Genomic DNA, 14963 nt, shown 5'->3' with positions numbered 1-14963 from the left:
ATTCATTGTATGCATTTATCCCTTTATGCATTTTTAAAAATAAAAAGTACAATCTATCATTCCGAACACCCGGACTCTTAACTAATGTTTGTGTTGTGGTTTTAGTTGCTCAGCAACAACCTAAAACGGAAGTGTTCTGCAGAACAGTTTCCGGAAAAAGGATCGCTGAAAGAGGTTATTGTCAATTCAAGATGGCGGCGCACATGGCAAAGCTGAGAACTTGGAGCAGGGTGCCTAGGTAATTATAGACAGTACGATTATTTATTTAATTGTTAAGGTAAAATTAGAGAAATCGATCTGAATTTATTGTACGCTGTGACAGTTTGATTGCGGAAGTTCGGTCATTTTTGTTTGTGTTGTAATCGTTAGAGAAATGTCTTTCTCCCGTGACATTGTGTTTATCCGTCATAATAGCGGTTGTAAAACACCTTTCTACATTAAGAATGACAGAATATCAGTGCTTAAGGGTTGTCATGATTTGATTTCTGTTTTATATATTTCATGACTGATAAATGGTGAAAAGAATGTAATGTCATTGTTTTTAGTCTTTTATTACCATTATCATTTGGTTCACATGGATGGATCCACACATCATAACATACTGTAGCTATTCAGTGACCGTGATATATTTTTAAGTAGAATGAAAATTAAATTGTCTGTTGCACTTTGCTGTTTTTATCATCGAAAGTTTAAAAAACAACAAATGTTAATAGTGTCAGATTAAAATTCTTAGCCATTGTCTATCTAGCCATATATATGTGTAATTTTAATGTGCAGTAGAATTGTTTTTGAAGTGTTTTATTTGTCTTAATCCAGATTTGGGATTGCGGCCTACAGGAGGTATAGCAGTGGAAGTGGCTACCCAAACATCTCTTTGTCTACCCCCCTGCCTGGAGTTCCCAAGCCAGTGTTTGCAACTGTGGATGGCCAGGAGAAATATGAAACTAAAATCACAATGCTGGAAAATGGACTCAAAGTGGCTTCACAGAATAAGTTTGGTCAATTCTGCACAGTTGGAAGTAAGCAGAACGTTTTCTGAAATAAAAGTAAATATAGGTTTACTTTTATTGTTGTTATCTAAATAGGTCTAGTCCCCCAAATCACTGGACTCCACACATAGGTCCAGCAAAAGTTTATATAGTACAAGCTCTCCAACTCTAAAAAAGCATACATCCATACCAAACCTGTCACTGATGTGGCTGTCTCTATTCTATCTAACTGCATCTCTGACATAATTTTGAGTCATCAAAATTTTTTCCTTCATCTTAACTGCGACAAGACTGAAGTCATGCTTATTGGCACCCCCCATTAACTTTGTAAAGCCAGTCCTGTAACCCTATCTGTAGATGGTTCTGTACTTGAGCTTCAATCTAAATTGAAAAACCCTGGGGTTATATTCGATTCTGGCTTATCATTCGACCCACATGTGCAACATTTTGTCAAAACATCTTTTTTTTCACCTCAGAAATATCGCTAGACTACGCCCTATGCTGTCACTAACTGTGGCTGAAAAGCTAATCAACACATTTGTGTTCTCTCGAATTGGCTACAGTAATGCTCTACTCGCTGGGGTATCTAAATCTACTTTGAATAAACTGCAGTATGTCCACAATTCAGCAGCCAGAATCCTGACCCGGTCTAGTGCAAATGATCACATTACTCCTATCCTGGAGTCCTTGCACTGGCTTCCGGTCAAATTCCGTTTAGACTTTAAAATCCTCATGCTCACCTATAAGGCTCTGCATGGCTTGGCACCTCAGTACCTGTCTGAACTATTATCGCTCTACTCCCCACCTTGCAACCTTCGCTCTTCTAACTCTGGTCTCCTTACTGTCCCCCAAGCCTGTCTACATTGTATGGGTGACAGGGCCTTCTCCTGTTATGCACCCAAGCTCTGGAACTGTCTCCCCAAGGATATCAGAGAGTCACCTTCTCTAAACTCCTTCAAATCCAGGCTCAAAACCTTCTTTAGACAAGCCAGTACAGTTTACTTAACTGTTCCATTCTTCACCCCTCTTCTTTTCTTAGTAGCACCATCCACGGTCTCCTCTATATATTGTAATTGTGTTTTATCTTGTGTATTCTTTTTATTTATTGTTGTTGTCATTCTGTAAAACACTTTGAGAAGCCACCTTTAAAAACGCTATATAAAATAAAGTTTATTATTATTATTATTATTATTATTATTATTATTATTATTATTATTATAAAGCACATCACTAATAGAAGATAGACACACTTTGTGCAGCAAAAGGAATTCAGGGGATCAAGATAAAAAATGTAAAAATCATTGTTTTTCATTAAATCATTACATTACTGCTTAAGCAGTTTTTTCCTTTTTTGTCTGTGTGCATAGTATTATTTTGAGGATTCATATTGTGTTTTTTGCCATTTCAGTTTTGATAAATTCTGGATCCAGACATGAAGCAAAGTATCCAAGCGGAATTTCACATTTTCTTGAGAAGCTAGCATTTTCTGTAAGTTCTGGCACTGTCTCCGTTGATTATTATTAACATTAAGGTTTGATATAAACCTGTAAACTTTTTTTTATGCATAAATATGCAATGTCATTTAAGTCCACAGCCCAGTTTGGAAGCAAGGATGAAATCCTTTTGACTCTGGAAAAGCATGGGGGAATCTGTGACTGCCAGACGTCCAGGTAATAAAACACAAATGTCATGTTTTTTCGTTGTAACCATGAAATGGAGACCTGGCCTTGTGAGTCAAAGTGAAACTTTGTGAAAATGCTTATGTCATGGTTTCCGAACAGAGATACCACGATGTATGCAGTGTCAGCAGAAGTGAAAGGACTGGACACAGTGGTCAGTCTGTTGTCTGACGCGGTACTGCAGCCTAGATTGACAGGTAACCCCAATCATTTACAAACTATCACTTCTTGGGACTAAGAATAAAATATTAATGCTGTTCAATAAAAAAATATGTTGACTTCTATCCTAGCAAAAATCACATTTTTTTTAACTAAGTAATTACAAGTTGGAGCAATTGACAGTTTTTAAAATAAGGTCTATTCATCATGTAATTTATAAGTATGGATCTGGTTGTATAGTGCTTTAATTTTCAAAATACCTAGTAATAAGGCACAAGATAAAATCTAGGCTTAGTTCCCTTTTATTAAAAAAAAAGGTAAGCACGCACTAGTTCAAATGTCTGTACTTCCCTTCTGGGTCATTGGAGATTGTTTACAGAATGACTTCTAAAGCTTTTCTTGGGTAACTTGACATTTTAGATAGATTTTCTCAGTTTAATGTGTACGATTCTTCTTTAATTTCTAAAAAAGCTCATCAGTGCCTTTTACAGTAGTTACATTTATGTTGTATTCATGTTATTTTGTTTTGTAAAATACTGATCTAAACAGCTGGTAATCTGATCATCTGAAATCTGGTAATCTCCTCTTGCTGTTGCGTTCAGATGATGAAATCGAGATGACCCGGATGGCTGTCCGCTTTGAGCTAGAAGATCTGAACATGAGACCTGATCCCGAGCCCCTGCTGACTGAAATGATACATGCGGTAACTAACTCCTATTTGTGCTCTTTTCGAACAACAGTTTACCACTTGGTAAATGTTAGATCTAAGGTCAAGAGCAATTGTGAAGTACTGTTTTCCACCTTGAAGACCTAGCTAGATATGAGGTGCTTAAGTTATAGGTTATGGATAGCTTCCAAGTTTTTTTTTGTGACAATTTTTATTTTTTAATTTTATAAACTTGAAGAAGTGTTCGCCTCTCACCTTTTGAGCTACTTTCCTCCAAATCTGCTTTAATAGACGTCTAAAATAAAGTTTGACAGCTACAGCAGAAATCCCATTCAATATGGCCTTGAAAACATCAGCAGCAAGCTCTGCTGTCCTCTTCACTGGCATCATAAATCCATAAATATTATTCCAATAATGTACTAGAAATAGCTTCATCTGTGATATTGAAGTCCTGAAGATGGCAATAAAAAGACCTCAACTAATTCTTTGTTTTACTTTGGAGATCAAACAGATTACACGTGTGTATGGGCAACCTTGTCCCCAGGGGAAACCATAACGCATATTGCAGAATGGAGAAGTAATTACTGAAAGAAAAATCTTTTAGTGATTGCAAGTTCTGGAGAGGGCGTAGACCATCCTAATTAAAAAAAAATCTGTTAGAATGTGAGTTACTTTGACTATTCGTTTAGAAAAGAGAATGGAGAGCTGCATGTAAGGAGTTTATGATCATGAACAGGTGTTTTTTTTTTTTTTAGCTCAAAGTCTTAAAAAGTAAGTGAAGGAAAAATTGAAGAAAAGTGTCAGTAGCAGCAGCTCTAGCATTGGGCTTTCATGTGAACAGTCATGGGAACTTGTCTGTCTTCCAAGTTTATAACACTATCTATTTTCAGCCTTCAGTTTCTATACTGTCCGAGTCATTTGCTGATATAGATTACTCCAAGGCAATAAATCAAATCTCAGTTCTAAAATTCACATGCAGGATATGCTTTAGAAGTGCAAGCTCCACTAGTGTCACATGGGCATATGGAGAAAGACTTCACCACCGACAGAGAAAAACATCTTCATCTCCAATTACATGCAGATTTATTCTTTCTTGTTAACCCGCAGAAACCTGTTGATTAGAGGAAAGTTAATGAGAACCTCTGTGGTGAATGTTAACTGATGTTCTGTCCCTAGGCTGCTTATAGGGGGAACACAGTGGGCCTACCTCGCTTCTGCCCTGCAGAGAATGTCGAAAGTATCAACAAGACTTTGATTCACGAGTACCTGCGCTGCTACTACGGCCCTGAGCGGATGGTGCTGGCTGGGGTGGGCGTTGAGCATGAGCAGCTGGTGGAGTGTGCCAGGAAGTACCTGCTGGATACGAAGCCAGTGTGGGGCACGGGGAAACCTGGCAGTGTGGACCGTTCTGAGGCACAGTACACGGGGGGCATCATCAAGGTTAGACCACCCACTAAGGTCCGCATAGAGTGTTGAAACTGGAGAATGCCTGGCCTCTAACAATCATTAATGCTTAGCAGATCTGAAAGTGGTCTGTTTCTTAGGCTTGTCAGTTTTGGGTCTGCTAAATTAAAAAGGCATTGGAATGCTGTGATGCAAGAAGCGTCTTGCTTACAGAGAACAACAGAAAATGTTCGACCTATTTGAATGCAGGGAAATATGAATCATTCATCTGTTTTTTTAACCACTTCTTCCGACTCAGGGTCACGGGGGAGCTGGAGTTTATCCTGGCAAGCAACAGGTGCAAGGCAGGATACACCCTGGAATGGACAGCAGTCCACCACAGGGTGTACACAAATACAGACAGGGCTAATGTTCCCAGAAGTCCGTTAACTTTTTTTTTTTTTTTTTTCAACTGTGGGGGGGAAACCAGAGCACTTGGTGCAACCCACACAAACTTGGGGAGAACATTCAAACTCGATGCAGCTCGTGCCCCAGGTCTGGAGAACCCAGAGCCCGAGTGCTATGAGGCAACAATTCTTACCACTGTGCCGGCCTCAGTTGATTCAGTGAGGGGATTTCCTAATAGGCAGTGCACAATCGGCCGAGCCCCATCAGGGCAAGGGTAGGACTTTCTTGACTTTTCCAGAATAAGCCTGCAAGCTTAAGTTTGAGATCCCCCACTCCTCAACATTAACTCGCTGGTTAGGAGTGGCTCAATGACTAGAGCCTGCCTGTCCATCCTCATTCTCTCTGTGCGCTACTGTGATTGTTGCCGTGGGCTGAGACATTAAAAACAATTGGGAAGTCCTAAGTAGGGTGCGTGTGAAGAAAATGTTAAAATGAAAAATGTCAACTCGGCATTCAAGTTTTTAAGTTAACAATCCGCAATATTAATACGAGCAGTTAAGCATATGGAAGTCGGCATGGTGTGTACTAAATATCCTGTGTTGAGCCTGGGATTCTTTTATCTCTCCAGAATGAGAAGGACATGTCTGATGTCAGCCTGGGTCCCACTCCCATCCCAGAGCTCACACATATCATGATCGGCCTGGAGAGCTGCTCCTTCCTGGTCAGTGATCTTTCAGGGTGTTCTTATATATAAACATGGTAGAGATCTGCTTATTGTGATGTTCCTTTTTTCCTTCCAGTCATGGTTCCTCATCTTTCCATATAAAAAAATATCCCATAGACTAAGGAATGTCTGTGTTACAATTTCCTTCACCTTAGTTATCTATCTTTAGTTCCTAAAGCAAACTTTTAAGACGAGTGCATGATTGTTGTGTGTGTTTTCTTAGCTGGATTGCTGTTTTTTATCAGGAGGATGACTTCATTCCCTTTGCTGTTCTCAACATGATGATGGGAGGGGGAGGGTCATTTTCAGCGGGCGGTCCTGGGAAAGGCATGTTCACACGACTGTACCTCAATGTCCTGAACAGGTAAGGTTACAGGCTTATTAGCAAGTACTAACCTCTGATGCTGACTTGCAAGAAAAACATATGCTTCATTAATGACTTATGCTTTTTGAATGTCTTACAAAGACCTATACTGCAATGCATGTAATATCATAAAAGCAGAGTTATTAGCACTATTACTTCATGTGTTTTGTAGTGCACTCAAAGTTTTAATTTTAGAATTACCACTTGTTAAAAAATTACAAAAGCTGTTGTGATGTGACATTTGCATTCACACGGTGAAAAGAAGTTATATATGTTTTTATTCCCTGTTTCAAGACAACTGCATTGTGACATCACTACTACAGGGCAGAAACAAGCGGAGCTAGTGTCGTTTCTGTTGCTGATGCTATAGAAATGTGGTATGTGGGTATTTCTTCCAATGTAGTTGCTAAGGTGGTGACAGATTTTAGAACATGTCTGTTGCTTTTAATTGCAGACATCACTGGATGTATAATGCAACATCCTACCACCACAGCTATGAAGACACTGGTTTGCTGTGTATCCATGCTAGCGCAGACCCCAGACAGGTAATACTTCAAACTTATTTATATTTCACTTGTACCTTAAGAAAGCCATAGCTTCACTTTGTGTTTTTTAAAGATTTTCTCAACTTTTCTTGAGGTGAAAACCATTATATACTGAACAGGTGTTGGAAATCATCTTGTGAGGCAGTGGTTCTCAGTCCTAGTCTTGGACTTGACTGAGGCTTTTTTGGCTGGTTTTTGTTCAAACTGAGCCCTTAGTTACTAGTGCTAATTTGTTCAGTTTTCTATGTGAGGCCTTCGTTTTGACAAAAAATGCTTTCATCTCTTAAACTTAATGTGTTTTGAATTAGAGTGAATGCTGTGTTAATCAGGACTGACCTCATTCATATGTGTTTTTTGACAACCAACTGGATTTAAGCAGAAGGCAAACACTGTGGGAGTGTCTGATACAGTGTCATTCCCACCTGTGTATGTTCATCATCAATTGATCAAGTGAGTTCAAAGAGTTTTATAGAGTTTTATAACTGATCTAGAGATGTGTGTGCTGAAGCTATTAGAAACAATGCAGTTTAACTAAAGCATTTTTTAAACCAAAGAAATCTAAACCAGCAAGCTAATCAGTTCATGCTCCAATGAATGCTGGTGATTAAGTGCCCAATTGGAACAAAAACTAGCAGACACAGGACCACTCATGTAAGGTACTGATTGCAGTCTAAATTGTTGCAGTCAGATGAATGTGCATTTTAAATTCCGTTATCATTTTGCAGGTGCGGGAAATGGTTGAAATTATAACCAGGGAATTTATCCAGATGGCTGCTACACCTGGAGAGGTAATTCCTCAAGGCCTTCTACACAATAAGAAGGAGGCTTTTCAACATCAACCCACCAACAAGAATCTGGTTCCAAATATTTGAAAGTGAAATCCAACCCATTACCCTATACAGCAGTGAAGTGTGGGGTGTCATCACAGACCAGGATTACACTCAATGGAACAAACACCCCATAGAAACTCTGCACATGGAGATTTGTAGAAACATCCTCCATGTGCAGAGCAAAACACCTAACAACACGTACAGGGCCAAACTAGGCCACTACCCACTAATAATAAACATAAAAAAGAGAGTATTAAAGCATTGGCTACACCTAAAAACAGTGACCAAAACTCCTACCACCACAAAACCCTGTTGAACCCAACAAAGAGCTCTCTGAGCCAGCTGGTCCTAAAGCTCACTGGCCCGAGCCACACCAACACCAGCCAGCCTCGGGACAGCACTGCTAGAGCACCACAATTCAGAATCAACCACATCACAGCACAGATCAAATAACAATATCTCACACACTGGGACACACACACAAACACAACATAAACTGGAATGCAACAGAACCCTAAATAGACAATACACACTAGCCGAATATTGGACAAAGATAAGAAATGGCAAAAAGAAACAGACCCTATGGCCACAGCCTGGCAATAGAAACCTGGCGACACAGGCAGACTGGGCTGCCCGGAGAGGACAGGCTGTGCTCCCACTGCCAGTGGGGAGACATAGAGACAGAGGTGCACTTCCTACTGCACTGTGTCAAATATTCTGGGATTAGAGAAACATCCTTCAAATCTAATCCCAGAATTCCCGCACCTGCCAGAATCACAAGAAGTCTCAATCCTACTGGGAGAGGGAGGAGGGAACTCAGCTGAACTGGCAGCACAGTATGTGATCTCTTGTCACAGCCTGAGGAACAGTGAGCCTATCTCCCAATAATTCTCCATATGTCTATATGTAAATATCTTATGATTGTGTCTTTATTGTAAATGTCTGTAGATTTTTGTTTTATGTTAATTGTATTTATTTTGCTTTGGCAACACCAATTTTACTAATCAGTCATGCCAATAAATAATTCATCTTAGATTGAATTAATTTCTGCAGTAATCAGGTGAACTAATTTAAAGGTGGACTGTGGTACTGTAAATGAAATGAAGAATATTACAAGAAAAAAACCTCTGGCTAAACTTTATATAACATAACATTACATAACATCACTTTATTAGCACCATACAATTTCTTGCATTAGGAATTTCTTTTTCGCATACCCCAGCTTCTTCTCCATGAGACACAGACACACAGACAGGGAGAGAAGCTTGGGGTCAGAGCGCAGGGTCAGCCATTGTACAGCGCCCCTGGAGCAGTTGGAGTGAAGGGCCTTGCTCACGGGCCCAACGGAGTAGGATTCCTCTGCCGGCTGCGGGATTTGAATCGGCAACCTTCCAGTCACAGGCGCAGATCCTGAGCTACAGAGCCACCGCTCCACCGTAGCACAAGAATTGAGTAGCGTGATTTATCTTGTGGAAATTGTGTTTTGACACTTAATTAGCATTTTCTTTTACCGAAATATTTTTTTTGTAGAGATGAAGTTAAGGGATTACGCTCTGTGACTGGTATTCACAGTGCCCTGTGTTTCAGATGGAGCTGGAGCGAGCCAAGACACAACTGAAGTCCATGCTGATGATGAACTTGGAGTCCCGGCCGGTCATTTTTGAGGATGTGGGCCGGCAGGTCCTGGCCACAGGCAAGAGGAAACTGCCACATGAGCTCTGTGAGATGATCAGTAAGTGTGTCCTGGAGGATTTTGTTTTTTCTTTTTATTTCATTTGTAGTTTCTCCCCACACTGCTAATCCAATCATGAGATGATGTCAACCCAAGGATCTGAATTCAAGTGAGCACTTAATCTGGCAAAAAAGTATACTTTAACTTCAGATTCCATGTTTAGTGGCTAAACCAGGTGATGCACACACTGGGCTTTCTAATTCAGAGATAATGGATCCGAATTATATCCCACTGGTTCGAATGTGGGATGTATCATGAGTTGATTGGGAAACAAATTAGCTGATTGGCAGCCAGGATTGTTGAGACCTTGTAGTCGACCAGATTATTCTCGGAATACAGTGTTATCACTGACAGATACATTAAAGAAGCAGCTGGCTGAGGGCTCCATAGCCACTTCTAATGGCACTGAATTACAGGCTGACTATAGTTCATACAGTACTACTTCTAATGTGGATTATGTAGTTAACTGTGACCCAGATTCAAAAAGCAACAGCAGAATGTTAACCTGGCTGGGTGCTGCCAGTGTTCCCTTTGAAGCTCCTCCAGCTGGCCAGATAGCACTGATGAAGCATGCTTAAGAGGCAGTAAATCACGACTGATTCAACACTTGTTGAAGCTGAATAGTTATTTTTTTAGTTTTCCGCTTTAAATGTCAATGACATTTAAATTTAAATTCTTAAATTCATTTAGATTCTATGCTTACCATTTCATGAAGTTCCACTAATGTATTTTGCTTCTTTTAAAATTTCCAAATGGTAAATGAGTTTTGACAAGTGTTCTGCTTAGTCTGACGCAAGATGTCTGTAAATTGAGACTATGCTTTAAAGAAAAGGCAATTTTTGTATCCTTTGAATTTTCTAGGTAAAGTTACAGCAAGTGACATCAAAAGGGTGACAACGAAGATGCTGCGCAGTAAACCAGCTGTGGCTGCACTGGGAGACCTGACAGAATTGCCCACACACGAGCACATCCAGGCAGCCTTAACAAGTAAAGACGGGCGATTGCCACGGATATACAGGCTGTTCAGATAGATATCAGCACTGACGGCTTTGTGACATAAACAGAAGTGGGAATTTCCTCTAAGATTAATGTTGAAATGGGGTGTAAATACATTAGCTCCAACTCTTTTGTTTATTTTTTTCTGTAAAACATTTGAAAAACTTTTGGAACTTTTTGTTTGCATTTAGTCTTAAAGGAGCGTCATTACATATGGTTCTAAATCGTGTTTTTACAGTCTTGGGAAATGGCTTTTCTACTGAAATCTGTTGCAGATATCAACTGAATTAGTATTGACAATTGGGACACCATAGGGAAAAGGGAGACTAGCTTTATCTTCTATGTAAAATGTTTCTTTATGCAGTACTAAGGCATCATAAGTGGTTACTGCCAGGAAAGAATATTTTTGTGGATAACAGATTGCTGCCAAGGTTTTGGTTTCTGTGGGTATAGATTATAGGTAGGAAAGCTTTAACTTTTGTTCTGGATATCTACACATCAGATCAGATCCTTGAAACTTTAAGTCTAAGGAGCTGAGCACAGTAGTGTTCTTAAACAGAATTCCAAATGACAGTTGTCCAAATGACAGACTTTCTTCTTGCTCAATCCAAGCTCTGCTTTAGAATTACAAAAGGTATAGAAATAGATTTACTGGTGTCTGTTACAAGCAATAGCAGACATTGTGGGAATCCAGTAGTGCTATTTGATATTTATAATTGTATTTTAAAATTTGGGTCAAATAGTTTTAATTTGTTTTTCAGAATGATCTAAATTAATGCAATAATTGGTAAGTTGGACAGTGACTAGAAATGTCAAGTACCCTACAAAAGTAAGTGTTGCTATACAAGAACAAAAATTAACACTTTCATTAATCATTAAGTCATCTGTACAACCCTTAATCCTTCTACTACAGAACACAGCACTTTGTAATCTTTTCTATAAATATGACTAATGCTGATTTATATTTGGAGAAAATGTTATGACCTTAGGTTTCTAGTAATGTATGACTAGACTTTACAATGGGAAGAGAACAGTAATTTGAATGCTTTGCAGTTGAGAGTTTACTTATGAAACATGCTGAGCATTTGAAAGCTCTTCTACTTAATTCAGACATGATTAACCTCAGCTCCTGTTACACATATACCTGTACTCCTGTGCAGAAAGACATTTTACAGCTGTGGCATTGCAGAAAAAGAGGAGGATTCTGCAAAGTTTTTTCTTAGGGCTCCAATATTCTGAGCAGAACTTTATTTGTGCAACCTATGGAAAGGAGAGAGAGGAAGGTTTTGCCTTTGTCAGACGGATTAAGTGTTGAAATGTTGCAGGCCTTTCCTACAGCCTTCTGGGAGGTGAAGTGGGGGCAACTTCCTGCCTTTTGCTCCCCACTTTCTGTAGTGCTTCACATTGTTCTAATTTTCTCATGCAGTGCTTTTCCTTCTCTGGGCAGAAACGCAACTCTGTGGTAATCATGATAGATCGAAATTTTCACATATAAAAAGGAACTTTTGTAGTTGTGTAGGCTCCGGAGAAGCAAATGTTAATTAAAATCAATTAATTTGTCTGAGAAATGTGATTAATTAGCTACTTCATATTAGTTGCTCATATATTTGTATGTTTACTTAGTTGTCAAGATTTTCAAGATTCTGATCAATGTGAATTGTTAAATGCAAAACAATTGCTTAATGACTCAAACTAAGCTACATTAATAACATTGTTATAATAACACAAGACAGCAGCAGAGGCCTTTTGAGTAAATTATTGATTGCCTTGCCTCTTGGGCAATCAGAATTACTCAAAATCAGAATTAATTTAATGAAGATTACTGCTATTTGGGATCTTTAAATCCATGCTTTTGCACAAATACCAATTTTCCAGCTAAAGTAACTGAACTGTTGTAAAACAAGACTCATGCCCTTAGACGATTTTGTTATTATAACTGGTATTATTCTTGCACTTCAGTTATCTTTCATTTGATGTTTTTTCATTATACCACAGCAGTTGAATTTCTTCATTAGCACGTTTGTTTAGGGAAGGTAATAGTAACCTTGCTTAGGAACATCAATACAGCAGAGATTATTTAAAAAATGTACACCTTAATTTTATTGATGTACTGTAACAGCTGTTATTTTTACTGTAGCATTTAAAGAGCTACAGTTGTAAAAGCAGGCAAATAAAATGCATGATGTGTTGTTCATTGATAAAAAGATTGTAATACCTCAGTTGTAATATCAGGGCTTTTTTTGGAATGAGAAAATATAAAATACCTACAATATCAGGATATTTGAATTTCCCCAATCCTTGGTAGAATGCTTTGGATACGGTTTTTTTGTAACGTAGATTTTAACAGTTGTATTGTTGTATTTCTATATTTAATTTGATCTTTTTGAGGAAATATTGGATGTTTACCACTACCCTCCATGTAAATATGTGACGTGTACTGCAGTTCAGAACTTTCCATGACATCTTATATTCAAGCTTTACTGCATTCAAAAGCTGTTTTAGAATGTCAGTTTTAAAGTATTTCACTTCTGTTTCTTATGTAATGTAATTATTAAAGAGTTTATTTTAAAACGGCAGTTATTTAAACTTTTTGTGCTAGAAATTGTATAACATTTTTGATATGTATTGTAGGCATTTTTCTTCTAATAGTTAAAGAAGAGCAACACACCTGGGATATTGATGATCCCATCAGGCTCCTAACCTCTAATACAATGATTTGGAACAAAAATCAGAATATCCTGAAACCCTCAAGGAGCAGCATTCCCTCAACTGAACTGAATGACTTTTTCAATGGATCCATTCCCAGGAGTATCAAATTTTTCAAAGACACGTGATTTAGTGTGACCTTTAAAAAATCCAAGACCAGTATTGGAGACCACCCATTTCACAATAAACACATTTGATGTTAATGTATATCATGGCTATTTCTGAGCAACATTAAACATACTACATTCATTTAGTAGACAATTATGAAAATATTTCAGTTAATAAAATGATTAGTTCCACATTGTACACCTGAGAGCTCATCTGGAACTAAAATACAGTGGGATGTGGAGTAAGAAACCCTGTTTGTACAACAGCAGGGGTCGTGAACCCTGTTCCTGGAGACCATCGGGTTTCATAGGTAATCATTAGATAATTGATTTATAAATCTGTTATAAAACTGATGATTTTTTTTAAATGAGCAATGATCTATTCAGCCCAGATTCCCCTTAACTCAACAAAAGTCTTGATTAATTGATTTATAGAATACTTACAAGTGTTTCAAAGTTAAAATTATGTCTTTCAGGCTGACTGATGAAACCAATTGAATTGCAGCTCTCTGGGACCAAGATTTGATATCTTTTCTAGGTAATAAACTGGTTGGGTTACTATTTCCAAACAAGATAAAGGGACCCACTACTTTTGAACATAAATACTGTAGTTCTGCTTGTTTTCTGGATCTCTTAAAATGCTAACAACTAGAGTTTCCTTAATTGAATAATTTAGAATATTAGATTTTAAAGGCTGCTGATGACATAGCTACAAAACATGCTAGTCTGTGGGCAGGTACTCTTCTACTAGATTATTCCAGTTTCTTCAAAAAACATTACAAAATGTGTATAACATATTTGAATTTTATAGACTTAAATATATCAAAAGCAATATTAACACTAGCAACAAGAATTTTGTCATCATCACAAACCTAAACTTTTATGAATGTTGAACACATGGCTTAAAAAAAGGAACCCCTGAGGTCATTTTGTACAAAGTCACAGGCACTTGGTTACTGTTGATTTAAGAGTATTTACAGATATATCTATTAAAATCCCCCATTTTCACATACATTTCTGTAACTCTACAGGTACAAATAATGATGATGATTAATAGAGCACAAGACCTAAATCACATCAACACACGGCTTTTGTCTTGAGTTCAGAATAATTTGCAGTTAGTGCTACAGTTCAGCAGCCTGTACATTTAATTAGCAGATTGTAGTGCCTTATGCAAGTCAGTGCACGTTCTTTCTTGAAAAAGTCCGGTTATTTTTCCCCCTATCAAAGTACATTGAAGGCAAGCAGCTTAGTCATTTCATCTCAACAATAAATTTATAACGGTATACCAGATTATTAAACCATAGAGACAACCTTTTTGCAGTAATGGCTAATCCTTTCTTCTGAACTGTCAGCAGACAATAGACATTTTGGAAAATATCACCATTTAAATATTGATAATAGTGCACAATAAATACATAAAACATTAACACAAAGGCATATACAAATTTAGGTCTCGTGGTTTAGTTTGGCAAATTGGTAAATCATTTTTTTTTATCAAAGACACTGTTTTTGCAACTCAACAACAGCTCCATTCAGTCTGAAATGTGATTATAACCAGTCTAGGACTTATTTTAAATACTTCTAGGGAGGATTTTAAATCATTCACAGAAGTACAGCTGTATTACTTATTTTGTTGGATTGGGATTGTTCCTACTCCAAAAAAATTAAATT

At 37.9% G+C, this 14963-nt stretch overlaps 1 protein-coding gene across 3 annotated transcripts; it reads left to right on the top strand.

Annotated features, from left to right (window-relative positions):
- Positions 1–103: 103 nt before the first annotated feature.
- pmpca (peptidase, mitochondrial processing subunit alpha) lies at positions 104–13892 on the top strand. 3 transcript variants are annotated; one of them, XM_088614582.1, is made up of 14 exons: positions 104–238; positions 817–1019; positions 2398–2477; positions 2577–2659; positions 2771–2865; positions 3430–3530; positions 4671–4934; positions 5914–6006; positions 6255–6373; positions 6828–6918; positions 7644–7706; positions 9336–9480; positions 10342–10467; positions 13766–13892. In XM_088614582.1, exons 1-14 carry the CDS (start codon positions 192–194, stop codon positions 13768–13770), a joined length of 1515 nt encoding a protein of 504 aa, XP_088470708.1. In that variant the 5' UTR covers positions 104–191; the 3' UTR covers positions 13771–13892. The 3 variants fall into 3 exon arrangements, with proteins under 3 accessions (XP_088470708.1, XP_088470706.1, XP_088470707.1); XM_088614580.1 differs by lacking the exon at positions 13766–13892 and adding an exon at positions 13126–13391; XM_088614581.1 differs by lacking the exon at positions 13766–13892 and having other exon boundaries at positions 10342–13052.
- Positions 13893–14963: the final 1071 nt, after the last annotated feature.

The sequence above is a fragment of the Lepisosteus platostomus genome, chromosome 21 (genome assembly GCF_059453375.1).
Source record: "Lepisosteus platostomus isolate fLepPlt1 chromosome 21, fLepPlt1.hap1, whole genome shotgun sequence".
In the NCBI taxonomy this organism is placed as follows: Eukaryota; Metazoa; Chordata; class Actinopteri; order Semionotiformes; family Lepisosteidae; genus Lepisosteus; species Lepisosteus platostomus.
Note: the sequence above shows the minus strand (reverse complement) of the source record. Positions and strands in the feature narration are given on the sequence as shown.

What these genes read in the sequence shown, in the direction of transcription:
- pmpca (XM_088614580.1), top strand. Translation starts at nt 192, where the DNA reads ATGGCGGCGCACATGGCAAAGCTGAGAACTTGGAGCAGGGTGCCTAG. An exon ending in ACTGCAGCCTAGATTGACAG is followed by an intron (nt 2,866 to 3,429) that starts GTAACCCCAATC and finishes TGTTGCGTTCAG; the next exon opens with ATGATGAAATCGAGATGACC. An exon ending in TGGCTGCTACACCTGGAGAG is followed by an intron (nt 7,707 to 9,335) that starts GTAATTCCTCAA and finishes CCTGTGTTTCAG; the next exon opens with ATGGAGCTGGAGCGAGCCAA.